Raw genomic sequence first — 22,627 nt, forward strand, 5'->3', positions numbered from 1 at the left:
ACATATTCAACATGTAAAGCATATTTGAAGCGAGGACGAGGACGAAATATCATATATCCATGTCCCGCACCATTAAATTCTTAGTACAAAGCCTTACTTAAAAAGAAAAAGAAAAAAAGCTAAAATTAATTAATAAATAGCTAAAATTAATTAATACTACAATATACTACTACTATACAACAACATATATTGGATAGTCTATTATCTTATGACTAATTTACCCTTGAGAAAAGAAAACAAGAAATATGAATCCTCATAAATAGTAAGAAAAACGAGGGTTAAACCGTCAGAGCGTAATAAATTATGTCAACAACCAAAAGAAGGAGAGCAAGCACATCGTAGCTTTGAGAGAAAGTTATGCTACTTCGCACTGTCGGAGCAAATCGTTTTCTCTGTTCATTTTCACATTCTCGCTTCAAATCTTGCTCTTTTTTCCGACCCATTTCATCCATGGCTGAAGAATTCGTCAAAGGCACCGTCAATTCTAACGGCGTCGCCGTTCTCACCCTCGATCGCCCCAAAGCTCTCAACGCCATGAACCTAGGTTTTTCAATTTTTCTACATTCATTCAATTTATTGAATTTTTGAACTCACGCGTATTATATTACGATAAGCAATTATCATGGAGCTTCTGGTTTACTTGAAAATTAAGGAATAAATATGCAAAATTTGGGTTATTTTGATTCATATTCAAAGGGAATGATAATTCTAGCTAGGTTTTTATTATGTAGGATGCAAAAAGGAAGAGATTTCATTATGTGTGTATGATTATAGCTTGATTTTGATTTGGAATTTTTGTGGTGCAGATATGGATATAAAGTATAAAAGTTATCTTGATGAATGGGAATCAGATCCAAAAGTCAAATGTGTTTTGATTGATAGCAGCTCTGCTCGCGCGTTTTGTGCCGGTATGTATGAATGAAGCATATTACAGAAAAAAATGCATAGTTTATTATTCTTTTAGTGATGAAGCACGGACACGATACGGGTATCGGATACGATACATATCCGATATGGAGATACGCCAGTCACTGAAAAATCTAGGATACTATACGTATATAAAAAAAATTAAATTAAACATTAGTTAAATCATTCTTTAACAAAAACCAATTAAGTTTGCTAAATTTGATACTAACCGGTAAAGTAATTATAGGAAAAAGAAAAGATAGTTAAAGTTGTGAGAAAAGTAATTAAAGGAAAAGATTGATTTCTTGGAATAGAAAAATGAAAGTGATGAGGTAATTAAAGTTGAGAAAAGAAAAATTAAGTATGAGGAAGATTGATTCATGTTCTAGAAATATGAATAGTCATGAGATTAACTAGCCGCATCCATAGCGTACCGGAGGCGTGTCGCCAGTGTATCACGACGTTTTGCCGCCATATCGGGACATATCGGAATTTTTTGTTTTTTATTTTTTAAATAAAAAATTCAGATACTCCTTCAATATGTATCGGCAGCGTATCAGTGTATTGGTACGTATCGAATACGATATGGCATAAATTTTCGAGTATTCGTGCTTCATTGGTGCAATGTTTTATTGAAATATGTTTCTTGCTCAAATACTTTAAAAATATTAGTCTCTTTTGCAGATGTCCTGCTATAGATATATAAGGTTATTTGGTTTTCAGTGCTAGGTATGGTTTTGTGCTAGGTAAGGTTTTGTGCTAGGTAAGGTTTTGAGAGTCGTAATGAATGGTCAATGCAGGTATGGATATTAAAGGGGTTGTTGCTGAAATACAGAAGGACAAAAGCACACCTTTAGTACAGAAGGTTTCTTATATATATTATTTGTTAACACATGCATATCCAGTTGCATTTTGTATGTAAGAGCAAAAAAATGTTTCATTTTCTATGTGCTTCATTGGATTATATAGTTTACTTTTTTGTCATCATCATTGTCATCTTTTGATGCTATACAACTTTTCCTATATTTTCTTATATATTCTCAATGATCGCTTGCTTGGTAATCGAGGTCTTAGTTTATCTGCAGGCGGTGATGTGAAGCAGATAACAACCAAAAACCGCCTATCAGATATGATTGAGGTTTAGTTGTGTCCTTTAAAGTAATATGCCATCAGATAATTAAAGTTTCACTTATTAAAATAATGCCAATTCAAAATCAATTCCTGTTGTGAAATTGTTAGCATTTCTAAACTGGTTGTGTGTTTACTTCAAGTATACTTCAGACAAGTATAGTCACACATTAATTTGGTTGGCCATACTTCTCATGACAAACTTAGCTTCATTGTTTGCACCGATGGCTTTAAAAACTTTTAGTTTTCAATGTTTTAAAATAATTGGTAATAAACAGTTATTGAGGAAGTTTCACGTTCAAGTAGATCAAACATAAAATGTATTAAGTGTTCGAATTTCCGCCTTCATTGCGGACCCCTAGTCGCCTTAATTGCAGCATTTGCCTTGCCTTCACTGCAGCCTCCAACACCTTCATTGTGTTGGGTTTGAAGGGGTGGATTTAGTCCCGCATTGCTTAGAGATATGACCTGTGTTGTTGTGTTTGTTTATAAGTGGTGACAATCCTCACCTTACACACCTGTTTTGTAGGGATGAGTTAGGCCCAACCAACACATTCTGAGATGGTATTAGAGCCTATCCTAGATCATTTTGTTGGGCTTCTCGCATCGTCCACGCTTCGGTCTCATTGAGGTTTGAGCGTGAGGGTGTTTAGTTGCCTTAATTGTGGTATTTGGGTTGCCTTCATTGTAGCCTCCAACACCTTTATTGTGTTGGGTTTGAAAGGGTGAATTTAATCGCACATTGCTTAGAGATATGGTCATTGTTGTGCTTATAAGTGGGACAATCCTCACCTTACAAGCCGGTTTTGTAGGGATGTGGTAGGCACAACCCACATATTATGAGATTAAGTATGTAACTCTTTCTTTTGTGATTGAAGAGACCATCTTTGCAATTGTTATTGGTATACCAAAAGTTATCTCCACACCCAAAGGCGTGGGACTAATCCTTGCCCGGGTTTTGGTTTGACCCAGGTTAGAAGGTTCTTCCAGTTAGGTTCTTATAATGCCTTATCAGTTGAAAGGCATCTGCTTCTATTATTACAGTATTACCCTTTATTTACATCCTTTCTGTTTTTCAGAGGCATTGAATTTCGTTATGTGTACCTATGATAGATTCTTAGAATCATGAAAGGCTATTAGATTTAGAATCACTTTTATTTTTTTTGATTTGAACAGTTTATTTTGTTGGTAATTTACATTGTTTGTTACCAATTTTGTCGGCACTTTGTGGGATTACATGTTTTGCTGCATCTTGCATTCGAGTTTTTAATGTGGAGCGTAAAAATAATATAGCTATTTTGCTGCATGTTTTAGGTCTTCACAGCTGAGTATTCTTTGATATGCAAAATTTCTGAGTACACGAAACCATATATTAGTTTCATGGATGGAGTAACAATGGGTTTTGGAATTGGCTTATCTGGTCATGGCCGCTATCGTATCGTTACAGAGGTATGCTCATCTTGTAATATAGTTGCTTCATTTAATTATATATTTTGTATATTCATAATAATTGCGTTCTAGATCTTGTTTGTAAAATTTATCTTTTTCGTAACACATTTCCAGAGAACTGTTCTCGCCATGCCAGAAAATGGAATTGGCTTGTTCCCAGATGTAGGATTTGCTCACATAGCAGCTCAAAGTCCAGGAGAAGGAGCTGTTGGTAATTTTATATATTTATGATTTAGCATTTTTTGTTCTTTATTAGACGAGCTAATGCGGACAGAGGGTTATTGAATTACCGACCTTTCTATTTCTCCTTTTTGTGCACTATTTTTGTGCTTACTCAAACATCTAAATGTGGTCTCCTGTATTCATTAACAGCTTATTACTTTTTATAAATTTTTTTTCAAAAGTACTTCCCCTTGCTTTCTGTGGCATCTCTGAATTCAGTTTGAGTATTTTTACTGACTACAGGTGCTTATCTTGGATTGACTGGAAAGAGGATTTCTACTCCATCTGATGCAATATATGTTGGCCTTGGAACACATTACGTGCCATCGGGAAAGTTAGGTTCATTCAAGGAGGCCCTTTTGGCAACAAGCTTGTATGTCAGCATGAACCTTTGAATAGCTCTTGAGCCTTTTTCTTTAGATAATCACCCTTTTAAACTTCATCAGTTTTGATTGAATTGGACCCTTTTGAAATTTTAATAATGCACTGGTCTGATTGTGTGCTTATAAGAAAAGCCATTTACTGTATGCACTCAAGGTCTTTTTCTTCTCAATGTACTTTGTTCAGAAGAATATAATTACAAAGAGTGCATACATACCAGTTGTTAAAAATGCTATGAACTTACTCAAAACTCATTGGTTATATAGTTCTCAGGATCCCCATCAAGACATCAAAGTACTTTTAGCAAGGTATGAGTCAAACCCAGATTCTGAGGCACAGTTGAAGTTGCTTTTACCTCAGATAATTTCTTCATTTGGAAGAAATAAGTCTGTTACTGAGATTATTAAGGATCTAAAACAACACCAGTCAAGCACTGATTCCAATGGTATGTATATCATCAGATTATTTGGTTACACAGAAATGTCTTTGTTGTGTATGTTAAAGCATAACATTTGTAATTACAGTTAAATGGTTTTCAAGTGCTTAATATTCTACTTTTTTTTCTTCCTATTTCTAGTTTCTGAGTGGGCTAATGAAGCTCTCCAAGGCCTCGGAAAAGGTGCTCCCTTCTCCCTTTTCTTGACCAATAAGTACTTCTCTGCAGTTGCCTCTGCAGTAGGAAAAGGCAATGGCGAATTATCGACGGTGAGCACTTTCTTTTTCTTTTTTTTTTTCTGTCTGGCTGTAATTTCTTTGATTTTAAACATGAATTCAATGAGTATTTCATCTGTATTTGGGAAATTCCAGCTTACTGGCGTAATGAAAACTGAGTATCGCATTGCCTTGAGGTCTTCACTGCGACATGATTTTGCAGAAGGTGTTCGAGCAGTATTGGTGGATAAAGATCAGGTTCTCTCTCTTTCATTTCATGGTTTTTACATCTTTATCCACTGCCGGTTCTATGAATCCTTTATATAAATTCTTTAACCCATAGATCATAGTTATTTTTCCTTCAATTTTTTTGGTGTAATACTTTTCCTTCAATATTGTATATAATGTCTCTTGCTTGAATAATAAATTGAACAAATATTCACTGCAGAACCCGAAGTGGAAACCATCGGGGTTGGAGGAAGTTGATCAGAGTGAGGTTGAAGCTGTCTTTAAACCATTAGGAGCAGAGGCGAGGGAGCTGTCCGTGTAATTTTCAAAGGAAAGCTCTTTTTCATTGAATGCATCACTGAATTGTATGAAACTGCATCAAATAAACAGACGCTGTTATCATTAGGTCCTGGTGTCTGGTGTTGCTTGTATCGTTGTTCATCATTGATACTGTAACATAAAATCTATGATTTGGAAATCAAACGACGATGTTGCTTCTTGTGTTCCTGCATAGAAATGAGGTAAGGCTATGCTCATTAATTTAGCTTATGCATAGTGTTAAAACTCAAATTGGTGATTGCCGGTGCCGATGCCGATGAAGGCTCTGGGTCACTGTATTGGTTGGACCGGTGGTTCAGTGATTAACCCGCGTGACTATTTAATTGCAGTTTTTTTTTTTCAATTACCGGGGTTGAAGCCTAAAAAAATGAAAAAACTACAAAGAAATTAATTAGAAGAACGAGTCACCATTAACATTATCAGCTAAGATGTGCACAACATCTGGAACATTGGGAAGAGAGGTTCATGAAACACAAAATGTTGTCATTTTGCATTTAATACTTCTTCCACTTCAAAATTTGGGTTTGTTTAAGCATTTTAGATTTATTAAAAAAAATGTTTTTACAAATTGAAGACCTTTAATAAATGGCTAATAGCATAGTTTTGTAAAATTACATCATGCAGATAAAAAGGTAGAAGAATATGGGTAATTTAAGTCTGGTTTAGAAGAATTTTAGTTGGTTTCTTCTTAAGTTTTCTTTCTTTTCAGAACTCATTGAGTATGCAGTGACAGAAAACAAAATGGCTTTGACTCAAGAAGAGTGACTCAAATTCTAAATTCTTTTACGAAGTATAGTCGAAAACAATGTTAGGGCGGAAGGGATAACGAGAGTAAGTGGGTGTGCTTAACCATTTCAAGAACTATTTCAAGACTATTTCAAATCCATTAATTTCAAAATACCAAGGATGAACAACTTTCCTTTCAAGACTCTAAGAGGTAGAGGGGAGTCTCAACTAGTAAATATATTTTTAGAAGAAAATGTAAAGAAAGCATAATGAGATTATGATAGCTTCAAAAGTTCAAGATTTGGTGGAGTCTATTTTGGTTTATCAAAGACTTTTGGTCAAATCTCAAAATGGTTTTCATGAGATTTGTAACACATTTCTTCTCAAATGGAAAATAAATAGAAGACTATAATCGTTTTAATTTCGAAAAATCTCAAATCTTCAAAGGTTGTCTGATTTATGACCTATTTCTCTTGTTGGATGCATGTATAATGTATTGTCTAAGGTTCTAGAAAGTTGAGGTTGATTATTGAGAATATAATTTATGAGGCACATACTGCTTTTGTGAAGGTTTGGCAAATCCTAAATGGTATTTTTATAGCAAATGAGGTGATGGACAACGAAAAAAAAAAGGTAAAAAGATTTAATCTTGTTCAAATTAAATTTTGAAAAAGCCTTTAATTCAGTTGGATGTTTTTTTTAATTAAGTAATGGAAAAAATGGAATTCACAAAGAGATTGAGGCAATGGATAATGCAATGTCTTTAGTCATCCACAACAACATTTCTCGTCAATAAAAACCCAACTAATGAATTGAGAATAAGGAGGGTGTATTAGTATAATTTTATTGGGTCTGAAAAGGGATAGTCCATGTAAGAATATGGAAGGCAGAACACACTTATGGAGGATGAGATGTGCCGCAAAGCTAGAGGTCGCAAAAAAATGAGCCATGACAAGGGATAGTCCATGAAATAATATGGAAGGCAGAACACACTTATTAGGGGTGGCAAAACGGGCCGGGGCCCGCCGGGCCGCCCGCGCACCCTCCAAAAATTGTCGGGTTGGGTTTGGATTTTAGGCTCGACGCTCGCCAAAGCCCGCCCCGCCAAAACCCGCCGCCCGCCATACCCGCCCCGCCAAAGTCCGCCGCTCGCCAAAACCCGCTCCTCCTCCAAAACTCACTCTTTTTTTAGTTAATTCTAGTAATTGCAATTCTTGATGGTTTATTTTATACATTTATTTATAAATTTGTGTAATATTTTTTAGAGTAAATTTGTTAAAAAATTACTTTTATAAAAAATTGTTTTAAAAAATAAGTGAAAAGTTTAATTAAAAGGTAAAAAAAGCATATTAATCTATTAAAAAAATATAAATAAAAATAGGCGGGTAAGCCCGCCGCCCGCCAACCCGCCATCTTGGCGGGGCGGGCATGATTTTGATGCCCATTTTACTTGGCGGGCATGCCCGCCCCGCTCGTTTTTTGGCGGGCATAAGGCGTAGCGGACGGCGGGCGGGGCGAGCGACCCGTTTTGCCACCCTAACACTTATGGAGGATGAGATGTGCCGCAAAGCTAGAGGTCGCAAAAAAAGGGCCATGATGCCGCTTGAATGTACACAACAGGCCGTCCAAATGGACATCATCCGTTTGAACTAATTCTCACTGTTCAATTATCCAATAGACGTGAAAGATGTCGTGTCACACTACAACGAATTCAGAGAGGGTGTCAATAAGGATAACCGCCTCCTTTATGATTCAAGGAAGAATCAGGCTTTTCCTTTCTAACTGCTTTATAATCTTGACCCAAGAGACCTCTATAAATACCCCAGCCTTAGAGTTGAGAAGGAATATCTTCAATTTCTCACAAAAACAAAGCTTCTCGCCACTCAGCACGAGCAAATCATATATGTTGCCCATATACAAGACTACTCACATTGTACTTTTTTTTTTGAAAGCATAGAGAGGCTTGAGACAAAGTGATTTGTTGTCACCATTTTTTCTTGATAGTGGGGAACGGATGAACGTTACGTTGAGTGTTTCACTTAATATTGACATTTGATAGAGTATAAGATTGTCAATTACTCTTATTTGAAAATATCTCACTTGAAATTCGCTGAAGACACTTTGATTTTGTGTGAAAAGAGTTGGAAAAACATCCGACCTATGAAGGCAAGTCTGGTATTCTTGACTTCTATAGGTGTTACTTTTGTTATTAAATCGTTGTTTAAGTCTTTCTTTGAGGAAGGGGCGAGTAAGAAAATTCGTAAGATACACTAGATAAAGTTAGGAAGTTGGATAAAGTGTGTTCAGATAAAAAAAAAAAGGTGCGTTGGTGGTTTGAAGGTAGAGAAATAAAACTTAACTTTGATAGAAAATTGGTTAAGGAGATTACATGTTAAGAAGTTGATGGCAGAGTGTTTCTCTCTCTATGCTGGACAATATAATGTTAATGATAGTGGGCATTGATTCCTGATCATGTTACCGATTCCTCAATGAAAGAAGAAAATCATATTTTGACTCAAGAAGGACAAATCGATCTCGAGCCCATTCGAGAGATCATTTAGAACAAAATTAAAATTAGGTAAAATACTAAAAACGTATTATGTACAAAAGAAAACTGTTTGTTCAGAGGAAACCTCAAGTTTAACATCTAATCTATTTCTCAAGTGAGGAGACTGATGTATCAAACTGTATTTATGTGTTTAGCTATCAAATAAAGTCCTCCATTTATTTTCTTTCAAAACAATCTCAACTCTAAAACTTGCCTCTTTATCAACCGAAGCGACGCATTTTTGACAAAGATAGAAAAAATAGAAAATTTGACAAAATGAAAAAAATCTATTACTAAAAATTGAGAATATAAGATATCTTTAGAGTTTTCTTTAAATAAGTATTTTCCCCTATTTCCCATCACTAACTACCTTATCTAAACCTAACTACAACAACAACTGCCTTTTATTCTTTATCCTTGCAGTACATGAGAAACTCTTATATAATTTATAACAAACATCCACAGATATTAACACTATTTTACAAAGTATTTAACATTGTTTCTAAGGTCTTATATTTTCCTCAAACCAACATATATCTGAAGGAAAAGATGATACATGTAACAGAGCAGCTCCATTGGCCAAAATGCTTGAGACCTTTGACTCACATTCTATCCAGAAACATGTTCTTTCTTCCTCAATCTTAGAGACCTTTGACTTACTTCTTGTTTTGGATTTGTCTTCACAAGCAGCAAACGTGACATAACATATGACAAAAGCTCTTCATGATGAGAGAAAGTGAAGTCCAAATGAGCATATTCAAACTCATTAAATGACACATCTACACCGACCTCCTTCATCAATCTATAGTGTCTTTTCACCATTGAAGGTCTTATAACTTTGTCTTTATGACCAGCAACTAAATCAACAGGAATATCTATGAGCCAGTAATGCTCACCTAAATCCAAAGGCTCCGGTGAACCATAGACTTCTATATTAGCAGGAGCACTTCCATAATCAAACATTCTAAATCTTCTACTTCTCTTTATCTGTGCAAGATGAAGACCGACATAAAAAGATACTGCTGGCATGTCATTCATGTTGTAATGTGGTGTTCCTAAAACGCCAACCCAATTTGAACTGTCACCGCCGAGAACATAACCTAGTAAAGTTTGAACCAATCCTCCAGCTGCAGGTAGGTTTTGCAAGTCCCGAGCTAACTTGTTAAAGAGCATTCGAAAGAATCGGGTTGGTATATAGAAGGCGGGGAAAATACGAGACAAAACAGGAGCTAGAAAAAATATTACTCTCTCCACCACAGAAAAAACTAGGTTAGAGTCATGATGGAAACCAGCCGGTGATAACAAAATCAGTCTAGAAAGTCGATGACTCTTTTCTTCAATTTTCCGTGTAATGATATACATCAACATAGATGCTCCTCCCAAACTATGGCTGATTGCACAAAGCTTGTAAAGCTGATCACCATCATTATCCTCCTCAATATCAGGCTTACTAAGTTTCAACTCAGCAGTTTTCACTTGATGGATTTTCTCTACCATAGCAGGAATATCCTCAGTCCCGTGTTCGTTGATGGAATACCGCCAGTATCTGCACTATATCAATTGCATGATAATATTATCGTTTCTGTCAGTAATAAGTAGAATGACATTTCCGTAACACAACAGGGTTTGTTTTTGTAGACTTACTCGCGTGAGGATATGTTCTTATCAATATGTTCTCTAGAAACCAAACCACGCAAGTTTCCCAAAAACACATCATACCCTAAAAACAAAACAAACTTGAACATGTAATGATTTGAAAAACTGATGTTATTGAGTCGTATATATTATATTAGCAAATATGACGAACCATGATCATAGGCTGCAAAAGCTGGAGACCCAACAACACCATTAGATACCCAACTGAACAAAAGAAAAGGTTGAAATTAATTAGACCACCACCACAATTTTTGAACAATTTAGAAGGGTTCAAATGTAAATACAATGAAATTTTGATATGAAGATCCTAATATAATTGGCCAGAAAAGAAGGTTCTGGCATCCATCTATTGAACAGAAAATTGTTACAATAGTAGAATATTTCAATCATAGATGTTCTTATACACAGCCTAAATTCTTACAAGTTCATAACTCACTTGCGCACAAAGCCTCTAAATTTTAAAAGCTTGAACAAGAGACAGCAATATTTCTCACCCCATTGATGAATCAAACACTCCATGCTGAAGATAAACAGCTTTTCGAGCATCTCGCCTGTGAAGTCAAATTATAGACATTAGACCGTACATAGAAATATATCATGAGTAACAAAACCGACTTTGTGTTAATTCTTCCTACATATTGCTCTCCATCTGTGATAGTTGAATATACTCTGAATGATAAAAATGCATTTTTCCTAGTATGTGTTTACTTTACCTGGGTATTCTTTCTAAAAGAAGAATATATCCATCAGCAGTGATCACATGTATAGCTTCGTATGGATACCTGCCAGAGGTGGGAAGGATGAATCATGAAGTGGACTGATAAGTAACCAAAACAAAAAGAATATAAGTAAAGGCGGCTATTCAATAAACTTTACCCTAGCTCTGTTATGACATCCTGACATGTTCGGGCATCCGTGCTAAAAGACTGTCGAAAATCAGTATGCCTCTCTGTAGGTATAGGGCCACTCTCTCCAAGAGTAGCCGTAGAGACGGAAGCATTAACAAGAACATTATCATCATCTTCAACACCTCTTTCATGTGATGAAAACAACCAAGACAATTTCCTAAAAGCTTCTGATGGGGAAAGAAGAAGATATATTGCCTTGTGAACAATATCAAACACAGCTTCTATAAAAATTTCAAGGGCTAAATGAATATCCTGACAGACAAAAAAGAAAATACTAAGAAACGCAAAAGTTATTTGTTAACAAAGATATAAATAAATGATGAGTAATACACGAAACAAATCAATAAGGTAGAAATGGTTCCACAACCTCTATGATTCCACGTCTCCTATCGGTACTTCGATGAATAATTTGGTCCCTGAGGTTTTGCACCCTCGCATGTAAATGTGATTGTGCAGCAGATTTCTGATTTTCAGAGATGGAGCGCGGCTTTGACATCCCATCATAAACTAACCAGAAAAGACGAAACGGAATTCCCAATACAAACTTTACAGGAATCAAAATCCAAATTAAGATAAACTGAACCCAATCCACACGATGCCTTCTGTAACCATTAAAACTGGCTCTAGAGGAGGCTCTAGAGGAGACAGATAAGGGAGTTCCAGGATAATCATCATCATCATACCCATCGTCATCATCATCTTCTTCGCCAGACAAGCATTCCAGGCTTTCAACATCAGAATCCACAGAAAGTTCATGAATAAATTGATTGAAAGAGGACACTCCACTGGGATAACAAGGCAACAAAAAAACAATGTCAAGAACTTCATCCTATCCTAATTTTAAGATGAGACATATTACTGGGATAAACTACTTAATTAAGCGCTATAAAATAAAGTCCACTTGCGAGGCTCATTTAAAGTCAGAGCTTGCCAGAGTTAGCAAAGCTCTGTATGGACTGGTCCAACAGAGAAATTGGTAACACCTGACCTGACGAGATTCAAACCCGAGACCTTCAGGCCGAAAATTAGCAATTTGATGATGAAAAAACTTACTTTTCCATCCAACGAGGAAGTCGCGGTCCCCGGAAAGTTGGCCTAAGCTCCCAACCTTGAATACCTTCAAGTATATTAGCTTTTCCAGGCAGTAATGCCAACAAAAGAGCTGAAATTCCATTGATCAGTCTCACAATATTGTTCAAAGACTCATAAGTAAACGTCTTCACCGACCTACACCAAAACTCAAATTCAAATTCAAATGCTCATAATTCAAGTAAATTCTCAGAAATGAATCTAAAAAAAGTAACAATACAATAAACTTGCTTACTCTTTAGTAACATCGAGAACGTTATCAATAAAACGTTGCATTCTCGATCGGTTATTCTTTCTTTCAAATTACGAAAATGGGAAAATCGGGATATGCGTCCGAGAAAATTGCAGTTTGATAGTAGATTCTCTTTTTCTCTCTAACGACGAAGAATCGTATCGAATCGAAAACAACAAAATCATTCTTTGCTTACGACGATCGATAATGGAGAGAATCTTTTTCTTTTCTTACGAGAAATGTTGAGTCGGTGTTGTTTACGATTCCACGTGGACGCGTGTGATTCGGTGATTATGACTCGTGTCAAACCGTTCTTGCGGTGGGTTTAATTCGTGCCGATGACGGTTACACGTAGCATCTGAGAAAGAGGATTTTCGTGGTTATCTCTTTGAGAAAATCAGAGCCGTTAAAATTGGGGTGTGTCTGTGATGAACGGATGGAATGGGATTGGAAGTGGGTGAATATGTTGATATTGAAATGGATTACGCGTAGTATTAGGGAGGTATTTTTTAAATAAATTATTTATTTTAATTTTTAATCTATTGAATACAAGTAATTTTAATAAAATAAATTTTATTATTCTTAAAAAAAATTAGATATTTTCATTTCTAAAACATCAATACCTATTAACAAATGCACTGGGCACTTATATATCATAATTCTATTTTAGATATAACCAATATTATGCTCATTATTATACATAAATTAAACTTAAAGGTTGAACCCAGGTGTTACACTAGTTTAGTATAAAATTCTGTCAAATTTAGATAGTCATCCTTCTACATTAAGTAGATAGTGCGTCATAGGCCAAATTTAGATCGTCATCCTTCTACACTAAACCGATAGTGCGTCATAGTTGATGAATCTTGTGAGGATTGGTTTGTACAAAGCACTCATCTAGATCAAGTCAAATTTCCATCGTCATCCTTCTACATTAAGTAGATAGTGCGTCATAGGCCAAATTTAGATCGTCATCCTTCTACATTAAACCGATAGTGCGCCATAGTTGATGAATCTTGTGGCCATTGGTTTGTGCAAAGCACTCTTCTAGATCAAGTCAAATTTCCATCGTCATTTACGTGTGAGAAATATTGTTGTGCAGCTTCAAATCAGTGGCATTGATATCCATGCCATTGGTGTAATTTGTCTTCTTTCTTGATTTTGTTATTGTTCATCAATAAAACCAAATTTCTTTTTTGTTTGAAGCATCGTCATTTATCGTGACCTTGTTTTTGTAGTTTTCGCCTTTGAAAACAGCCGGCACCAATGGAGTTCCTAGGTTGTCTAAAAAACTAATGTAGGATGGAGAACTTGGATCAACAACAAGGATTTGTTTGTCTTTGTCAGAAGTATTACGTTTCTTCTTCAGAATTTCTTCCTCTAGATTGAAACTATCCCGCTCAGATGTCATGTTGATAAAACATAAACCATGTTTTCTGTGTTTATGAAATGTATATGTACAATCTTATATACACTGCAGAAGAATATAGTCTATAAATTAAATAGAGAAGGATGTTTAACACTAATAAAGGCCGTAATTCCCACAACTATGTTGTGAGTAATAGCTGTGATCCTAGAATGTAATATTCCAATAAGCTCAACATTGGTCCATCCATATAGAAGGATGCAATGGTGAGGCGATTGTGTTTCAAAGAGCTATGAAAATAAAATAAAAAATTGAGATATTTTGAACATCCATCCTACGACTTATTGTACATTGAAGCGAGGAACCTCAAGTTTCATGTGTGGTTGTTGGTATTTCATTGTTATGTGGAGGGATAGGAGGTGGAAGGTGGAGGGACTAGAGGTGTCAAACAAGCCCAATAATTAAAAGCCCTAATTATTTGTCCCCATTAAAGCCCTATTTTATTGAGCCCTCAATTATTGAGATTTAATTTGGGCCCTAAAATTTTAGGCCCTTTGCATAATGCATTTCTTTTTGGCCCCATTGAAAGGTTTTTTTTTTAGTGTTATGTTATGTTGTTGAAAGTTAGCTAAGAATTATTAGCAGCGTAGGTTTTTGGATGTTAGTTGTCACTGTGCCCATGGCATGGGAATTAAATTGTGATACTGTTTATATTGAGCAAATAGATGAGGTTGTTTTGTAGGGTAAAGTAAGATATTCTCTATAGTTCTGTTTTGAAATGTGTGTATAGATTTTTTTGTTATTAACCTTATTGTGTATGGTTTGATGGGTAGAAAATGTGAAGGTATGAATTGTATGTATGATTTTCTTTTTTTTTGGTTTATGTATATGCTATGATTGGATTTGCAATGGTATGGGGCTGTATGATTTTGTTGAATGCTTATGTTTGGAGGAAAAAAAATATAAAGTCCTACTCAAAATATATATATATATATATATATATATATATATATATATATATATATATATATATAGTTTGTTTTTTATATACTCAAATATATTTTTTATTTTTGAAAAACTTTTTTTTTTGGAATTTTTTAATAGAATTTTTAATTTAGTTTTTGTTAAATTTAAAAAAAAAAAACTAATTTAACAAGTTGTTGTTTTTTGAAAAATTTTAAAATATTTTAAAAAAACATTATTTAAAAGTTATTTATTTTTTTGATTTTTAATTTTATTCTATTTTTTAAAATTAAGTTTTTTATTTTATTTGGGGCCTTATAGCCCCCTTTCAAATTTTGGGGCCTTCTAACATTGGGCCTATGTATTTGAGGGCTTACTATTTTAAAATTATTTTAGGCCCTCTTATTATAGGGGCTAGGGCCCAAATTAATTGGCCCCTTAAATTGACACCTCTAGTTGGGACTGAGGTGTGGTGGTGTAGGAACCTTGGGTGTGAAGACTGAGGTGTGGTGGTGTAGGAACCTTGGGTGTGAAGAGACAAAAAAATATCGTGGTAAGGCGTCGACTTTTGCAGCAAGTGCTATGATAGCTGCTTCAATGGGAGTAGATGGAGGTGTTGGTAGGTTCAATAAGAACAATGAAAGCATCACTGCTTACCTAATCTAGATACAATGTAAAATTGAAGTAAATTCACTATCTTTGTTTATTGACTATCCCTTCCACTTATACAAAAAATGCACTAAGCTAATGCCACGGGCCTCGTAGTAATACTTTTGGTATGGCCTGCATCTGTAACACCTCCCTTCCCACTCCCTTGATTAGAATTCCTCCCATTCATGGAACCAAATAGAGCTCAAAAAAAAATGTTTGATAATTTAGATGAACAAATGACTTGTTCCTATAACATAGGTCCAAGAGAACTATGGCCTATTAGGCAAAATTTCAATTTTCTATTTGGATTTTTTCTTGCACTTCTGATTTATAAATGTGTCACGTTGAGAAATTCTTACCATTATATGAACCTCAACCATTACCTAAGTTACAACTCACTTGTACATATTTGAGCTAGGTACATAATCAAACAGTATAAGTAAATATATAAAGAAAAAACTTGTTTCCTTTTTTTTATGTTTTGACTAAAAAAAACTTGATTCCTAAGACTGCAGATAGTCGCATTCTTTCAATATCTAATCTAGATGATGCTGCTGTTGCAACTAAGTTTGTAGATTTATTTCGGGCAACTGAAGGAAAATTCGGACAGCAAGGCCAAATGGTCGCTTCCCACTTTCTATTATTCAAGAAAAAACTTGTTAAATTTGAAAAGCTATTGCATTTAAAAAACAAAAATTGAAGCACTAATACCTTGCATGGAAGGCCCCCTGCCCTCCGAAGGTCACTGATTGACACGGTATCAAGAACTCTTGTAGGTACAATACCTTCGGAGTACCTGCATATTATTTTATTATTGGGTAATTGTCATCATTTAGACCTTAAACATCATATTTTACATAACCTAAACTTTGTCAGAACTAAGGAAGGAGTTTCATTACCATATATAATCTACAGTACCAATAAACTTTGCGTGATAGGAAGTTGCCAAGGGCTCACCATTGAATCCCCGTGTACTAGCTGAACCCTGAAAAAAGGTTTATCATTTACTATTCTATTGGCAAGGACCATGAGAAGGAATATAAAAATTAATATAAAAAATAGGCTACAAAAGAATGATTAGGTACATTGACAGTGGCGTACGAACTATTCAGCTTTAAAGGATGCACAGCCAAGTAGCGCTCAGAATCACCGGTTGCAGTTTTTATCTCTTCATCAGTCCAGCAGTTTAACAATCTGAAACAATAACTTTAGAGCTTCATACTGAGACAGAACTGAATATCACAAACACTTATAAGAAACATACCTTCTTCAATTATTGAACATTGGTACTCTAAGGTCATAACACAAAAATATCATATTGCAATTTATATCATACAAAACTGCAAGAAAGTGCAGGTATCATATACAATACTGATAAACCTATATTCATGAAATGATATTCATGTGCCAATTATAGCAAATCCAATGAACAAAAAGCAGGTCAAGAACTCTCTCGGTTAGAAAACTCTAGGAGAAATAAATTATTATTTTGGAAATAGTGGAAGGTAATAGAAATGAAATAGATCAAAAGAGTTCGTTGCACACTAAGAACACACAAATTCAAGAATGGACTGTAGCTATAATTGGTGAAAATGCAAAACTACTTGATCTCAAATATTTAATTAAACAGTTTTTAAGCACAAGTTTTTTATACTTAAAGTGATATTAGGCAGTAATTCTTTACCATCCTGTGAAATAGCTCGAAAAGAAAAAATACCCATCCTGTGAAATAAATTGACCAACTGCTTCTTTTTCCCTGTCTAAAACTTGAGCAGGACGGCAGTGTTTCTGTCCAGATAACTCCTTTCTGTCATATAGCTTGATATTAAGCTGTAAATTAAAATCACACCCATTTTCTTGTAAGCATCTTAAGCATAAACTACTTGCTCAAATTCATGGCATAATCAATCTTATATCCATGTCCAAAATAGAATGAATTTGAAGAACCATGATATGAGAATGTAATGAAACAATTTCAAATTAACTCACCTCGGACAATGACAAGAACTTGTATATTCCACTCTGTTAAAGAACGAGAATATATAGAAATCAATATGTAAAAAATGAACAGCACAGAGTAATTAAAGGATAAAGTCCTATCTATTTTCTGAAATATGCACCTGAGGAGTACTATTAAAATCACCAGCAAGGATTACAGGGGCATTACCCCATTTCTGTGAGAGGATCTGTGCTTTTGATGCGAGAAAACGAATCTGCATTATTTAATATTTCAAGCTAATGTAAGGATTAGGCATAGGTATTAAGCTAATGTACATACTGACTGGTATTTCCTAGATAGCAAAAACATTTCAGGATTAGGCATTAGTAGTTATCCAACCTAATCCGCTAGCACTTTATCTAGAGGAGGGAGTAAAAACCTTTAAGCCATAGAGGAAATGAAACACTTACTTGACCTAATTTAACTTCTCCCCTGTTTGGGTTATAAAGTACGTGAATGTTACCAACCAACAGTCTTCTTGGGTTAGATCCACACATCTGCCTGTACAAGATGAAGTTAAAGATGCAAAAGATGGCCAATGACTGTACAGTAGGACAAGATTCACAGTAATAAATCTCAGGCAACAAAGGATTGCTGCTGCTTAAGTTCAAGCTAATATAAGAAATCATGATACATAAAGCAGGAGATGAATCAAGGAGCCAGGAATTCAGAAAGCACTCAAGCGTCGTAGCACTCACAGTTATAGAGTTTTTTATGTTTGATAAATATTCCCACAACAATGATAATCAATGTCTACACTATATAAGATATTCTCCTTTACGTGAAAATTTGTTACTTTAGGAAAGTCATGCATGCAATGAAGTCATAATCATCAAAGGACCAATAATCCATGCCATTAAAAGAAATTAGCTGACATCAAGGAACTGGTACCTCAAAAACTAGAAGTTGAGCAACATTATCACGAAGGCCTATGTCCTTATATTGAATACTCTCTCCATCTAATAACCGGAACCTGACAGACAAAAAAGAAAAAAAAACCAATCAAATTGAATAAACTAGTTGGATCAATTTTTATCTAACTTAACAAGCAAAGTAAGCAACTAATAGATTACTTATCAGCTTTCCAAAACATTGCACAACCGTCCGATGTATCTCCAGTGCGTCTCTACAGCTCCATTTATACAATTCATTAGTTTCCCATCAGTTACAAACCTACACATCAAATTGTACTGCTACTATAACTACCAATAGTAATGTCCGTTTCCGTGTCAGAAACCGACACCAAATTTGTGATTACGCTTAATTTATTAATTTTTTTTCAAATTTTTATTTGTGTCGCCGCTTCAGTGGCCGTGTTTCAAAGACCAAAAACGTGTGAAGGAAATGAAAGTTACCTTATAAGATCCTGCATATCCAGCCTTAACCAAAATATTTGAGAGTTCATAATACTTATCCACCTCCTGAAAATACCAATCAGTATAATAATTAATACGTTAATTTACAAAAAAAATAAAAGTTACTAAAAAGCTAAATTAAGTGCTTATTTAATAAGCACGTTAGTTTTTACTTGTAAGCAGATAATATCAGGTTTCCATTCAAAGAATTCATCGGAAAGAATCTTTTTCCTTCGATCCCAATCGATATAACGAGAAGGAGTGTTAACGTATAAGTCAGCATGTAGCAAAGCATTTCTATCAGCGAGTATGTTATACGACGCAACGGTGAATCTCTCGGGCGATGCGAGGGATTGATCGAGTGCTTCAACCCAACGGCGTTCGATTCCGTGAGAGTGATTATTTGAATTATACTGGCAGTGGATCTGGGAAGAAGGTTTGGAGATGGAGAATTTGAAGCAGATTTGGATTGGGACGCGTTTGGTGATTGATGATGAGATGAAAGAGGGTATGAGCCAACAAGAGGAAGGAGATGAAGAAACCATTTTTTTTCTTCCTTTGAATGAAAAATGAAACGCGCCACAATTCGTTATCTAATCCCATGATTTTTTTTCTTCTTTTAATCCCAACCTTTTCTTTTCCCTTTTCAAATTTACTTAACTTGTAATATACTTTTTTTTTGGTTTTAGTTGTGAATATTGTATTTCTAATAAAACTATCATAATGCTCTTATTATTATTCGAGAAATACTTCTATAAAAAATCTATTTTTTTTAGAAACAACTAATAAAAATAAAAATAAAATAAAATTTAATTGATATTAAGAGGTGGCTGTGATAATGGATGAAAGAGAAAAAAATTATTTTTATTATTTAATTAAAAAAATTGTTATTAATTATGTGAAAAAATTATGTTTTATATTTGAGTCCGTCTAAGAATTAACTATTACAAATAGAATTAGAGTACATTATTCAATATAGTAATTTCTTTGATGGCAAAGCCTCTTTCAAAACATTACTTTCTACAATCTTATATAAGATATTATTGATTCTCTTTCATTTGTTTATATCTTGAACAAATCTTTTAAGTTTGAGAGAATTCATTCTAAAAGGCGTAACAAAAGATGGTATTTTAATTAACTGTGAAAAGGTTGTCATTGTCTTGACTCAAGCCACGCTAGGACTGTCATGGACAAAAAAGTTGAACAAACAGAAAAGATAAGAAGTTGTTCACACATCACATGTGGATTAGGGTATTTCTCATAGTTGGTGTTGCTACACTTGTATCCATTTTTATGGTAAGAGACTATGATCCAACTACTTGATACAAGGATCTATTAGATCGGGTTCTTAGACATTGTGATGCAATCATAACACATATAAACTGGATGTGCGTATTTTTAGGCTTTCACAGTTTTGAGTTGTATATTCATAATGATACCATGAGTGCTTTAGGGCACCCCCAAGATATGTTTTCAGATACCGCTATACAATTATAACTTGTGTTTACTTAATGGATACAAAATACCCACGCTATAGCACCTAACATAACAGCCCCTGGTGCAACCAGAGATATTGATGCTCTTTAATAAATGATTAATTGATACAGTTAGATTAAACTAAAATTAATGGACAAGATTTTGAGTAACTTTGTGTAGGGTTGTCTAAGTGTGTAAAATTTGAGTGATATGGAGAGTTAGCTCACACAAAATGGTGAGAAGCATTGTGTGTATTCTATAGAGAAAGTTGGATCCCCTTTCTCAATTATCGGATTAAGATATTTATAGAATATCCCTTGGGACTGAGTTAAAAAAGAAAAAGGTAGTATCCTTCATCCATAATTAGAATCATGGGAGTAGTGGAAGAATCATTCTTCCTTAATTTATGGAGGAGACATTTTCCTTGTTAACTTACCTCTTGAGTCATTTATTGTTTGGATACGTCATATTTCACATTTGTTTAGTAAGTGGGTATTGGAGTTAGTTTAGAAGGCCCAATGGGGCGACCAATATTGTCGCTTTTAGGTGACCTGCATTGCATGTTTCAGGCGGCCTCCTAGACCATTTCGGGCGGCCTCCTGGTTTTTATAAGCATGTTCGTCTAACACCGGTGTTCTTGGCTTGTCTTACTTTCTTATGGATACAAAATTGTATTGGTACACAATCCTCAAACACGAGGGCTTGAAAAGGACGAAGTGATTAATTAGAGTGCTCACATCCTTAAGATTCCTCTCTACGGATCTACCCCAGGTGGATCTTCCTAATGAGGACTTGCGACGAGTCCCTATCCTGGCATGCGACAATTTCCTCAAGCCTAGTTTGGGTCGATTCCCTCAAGCCTAGCATTGGGGTGGGTCTTTAAGTTGAGTCTCTCGAACGAATCTTTAAGTTTAGTCTCCTGGAGGGACTTTAAGTTGAGTATCTATGTGAGGCTTTTATGTTATTTCTTTAATTGTCCCGCTGTTGGATTTATGTTATATCGCCCTGAGGGATTTTTTTATGATAATATTCACGCCTTTTGTGGTATGTTTACTTATCTCTTTATAAAGAGCGTATATCTGAGATGAAGGGGGGAGTTTCTCGAGCGTGGCACTATAGAGAAGTCTCTCCAGCGTCCTCTCATTTGATATTTTAGGTATGTGTATCTTTTGTTCACTAATTATATTTCGCCTTATATAAGCCCATTCGTACTCATGACTTTAGGAGTTTTACTTTAATGACCATGTTCTTTCTTTTTGGTGATTTGTTTATAAAATTCCTAGCATTATGGTTTTTCTATTATTCAGGGCTTAGATCAGGTCGTCTGCTAAGGTGGAGATGATTTCTTGCTTGGCATTAAATGAGTAGCTTATTGAGGCGGCAAGGATCCTTCAGTGAAGATCTAATGTTATATTTTCTAATAAGGCGGAAAGGATCATTAAGTGAATGTCCAATGATGTATTACTTGATAAGGCATCAAAGATCTTTTAGTGAAGGTCCAGCAGTGCATTGCCTTAGAGGGAAGCAAGAATCCTTCAGTGAAGATTCAGTGGTGTATTGCCTCTGAGGGTGACAAGGATCATTCCGTGAAGGTCCAACATATAATTGTTTCGTAGGGAGGCAAGGATCTTTTAGTGAAGGTTTAGTATATAATTATCTTGTAGAGCGACAATGATTCTTCAATGAAGGTCCAACATATAATTGTCTCGTAGGGCGATAAAGATCCTCCAATGAAGGTGCATCATATGATTGTCTCGTAGGGCGACAAGAATCCTTCAATGAAGGCCTAGCATATAATTGTTTTGTAAGGCGGCAAAAATCCTTCAATGAAGCTCTAATATATAATTGTCCCGTAAGACGACAAGGATCTTTCAACAAAAATTCAACATATAACAAAGTTATAGACATGTAAAATGTATAAATTACCTTACATAATACAAATATGCCTAATATCATGAAAATGAGGCAGTATGCGCATAGACAACAGGCACGTATAATTGGTTATGTAATCTCCTTATTACTTGCTTAATGAGACATCTATAATATGACAACATTCACTGCATACAAATTTCTCTATGGTCATTGTTTTAAGTCGGCCACAGGCCCAAGAAGGCATTGTCCAAATCAATATCAATCCACTTTAAATTACACAAGGTACAAGGGACATCTCACGAGAAATTCAATAGACACTTTATGTCTCCACCTTTTACTATACTCATCTTAAATTTTGAACTAATTAAACATTGGAGTGATAACCTAGCAGGTCTACCCCGCGCTGTCGTACTAGAAATCAACACAATTGATTCATAATTTCTAATCATCAACGTACACCTAGTTCTAGTTCCTGAACAAAT

At 35.0% G+C, this 22,627-nt stretch overlaps 2 protein-coding genes and 1 pseudogene across 5 annotated transcripts; 1 reads left to right on the forward strand and 2 right to left on the reverse strand.

The window, feature by feature from the left end:
- Nucleotides 1-298: 298 nt before the first annotated feature.
- On the forward strand, nucleotides 299-5,464 carry LOC131603884 (3-hydroxyisobutyryl-CoA hydrolase-like protein 3, mitochondrial). 3 transcript variants are annotated; one of them, XM_058876335.1, is made up of 11 exons: nucleotides 299-544; nucleotides 807-908; nucleotides 1,707-1,751; nucleotides 1,992-2,044; nucleotides 3,349-3,483; nucleotides 3,598-3,694; nucleotides 3,949-4,078; nucleotides 4,353-4,531; nucleotides 4,664-4,791; nucleotides 4,894-4,995; nucleotides 5,186-5,464. In XM_058876335.1, exons 1-11 carry the CDS (start codon nucleotides 358-360, stop codon nucleotides 5,285-5,287), a joined length of 1,260 nt encoding a protein of 419 aa, XP_058732318.1. In that variant the 5' UTR covers nucleotides 299-357; the 3' UTR covers nucleotides 5,288-5,464. The 3 variants fall into 3 exon arrangements, with proteins under 3 accessions (XP_058732318.1, XP_058732317.1, XP_058732316.1); XM_058876334.1 differs by lacking the exon at nucleotides 1,707-1,751; XM_058876333.1 differs by lacking the exon at nucleotides 1,992-2,044 and having other exon boundaries at nucleotides 302-544; nucleotides 1,707-1,771.
- Nucleotides 5,465-8,845: 3,381 nt separating this feature from the next.
- Nucleotides 8,846-12,839, reverse strand: LOC131603885 (uncharacterized). Of its 2 annotated transcripts, none has more exons than XM_058876337.1 (9): nucleotides 12,467-12,839; nucleotides 12,196-12,304; nucleotides 11,510-11,927; nucleotides 11,111-11,394; nucleotides 10,948-11,016; nucleotides 10,729-10,785; nucleotides 10,386-10,438; nucleotides 10,223-10,298; nucleotides 8,846-10,124 (listed from the first exon to the last, which is right to left on the reverse strand). In XM_058876337.1, the coding sequence occupies exons 1-9, from the start codon at nucleotides 12,477-12,479 to the stop codon at nucleotides 9,188-9,190; spliced, it is 2,016 nt and encodes a 671-aa protein (XP_058732320.1). In that variant the 5' UTR covers nucleotides 12,480-12,839; the 3' UTR covers nucleotides 8,846-9,187. The 2 variants fall into 2 exon arrangements, with proteins under 2 accessions (XP_058732320.1, XP_058732319.1); XM_058876336.1 differs by having other exon boundaries at nucleotides 12,196-12,369; nucleotides 12,467-12,834.
- A 2,409-nt stretch (nucleotides 12,840-15,248) lies between these two features.
- On the reverse strand, nucleotides 15,249-19,438 carry LOC131603886 (carbon catabolite repressor protein 4 homolog 3-like; annotated as a pseudogene).
- Between the last annotated feature and the right edge of the window lie 3,189 nt (nucleotides 19,439-22,627).

Source organism: Vicia villosa, linkage group LG5, assembly GCF_029867415.1.
Source record: "Vicia villosa cultivar HV-30 ecotype Madison, WI linkage group LG5, Vvil1.0, whole genome shotgun sequence".
Lineage (NCBI taxonomy): Eukaryota > Viridiplantae > Streptophyta > Magnoliopsida > Fabales > Fabaceae > Vicia > Vicia villosa.

Bases quoted from the DNA above. Each gene is read 5' to 3' on its own strand.
- LOC131603885 (XM_058876336.1), bottom strand. From the start codon at position 12,507: ATGCAACGTTTTATTGATAACGTTCTCGATGTTACTAAAGA. The intron at 11,928-12,195 runs GTAAGTTTTTTC...TTGTTATCCCAG, and splicing joins CTTCCTCGTTGGATGGAAAA to TGGAGTGTCCTCTTTCAATC. The intron at 10,439-10,728 runs GTGAGAAATATT...TCTTTTGTTCAG, and splicing joins GTGTTTGATTCATCAATGGG to TTGGGTATCTAATGGTGTTG.
- LOC131603884 (XM_058876335.1), top strand. From the start codon at position 358: ATGCTACTTCGCACTGTCGGAGCAAATCGTTTTCTCTGTTCATTTTCA. The intron at 545-806 runs GTTTTTCAATTT...TTTGTGGTGCAG, and splicing joins TCTCAACGCCATGAACCTAG to ATATGGATATAAAGTATAAA. The intron at 3,484-3,597 runs GTATGCTCATCT...ACACATTTCCAG, and splicing joins GCTATCGTATCGTTACAGAG to AGAACTGTTCTCGCCATGCC.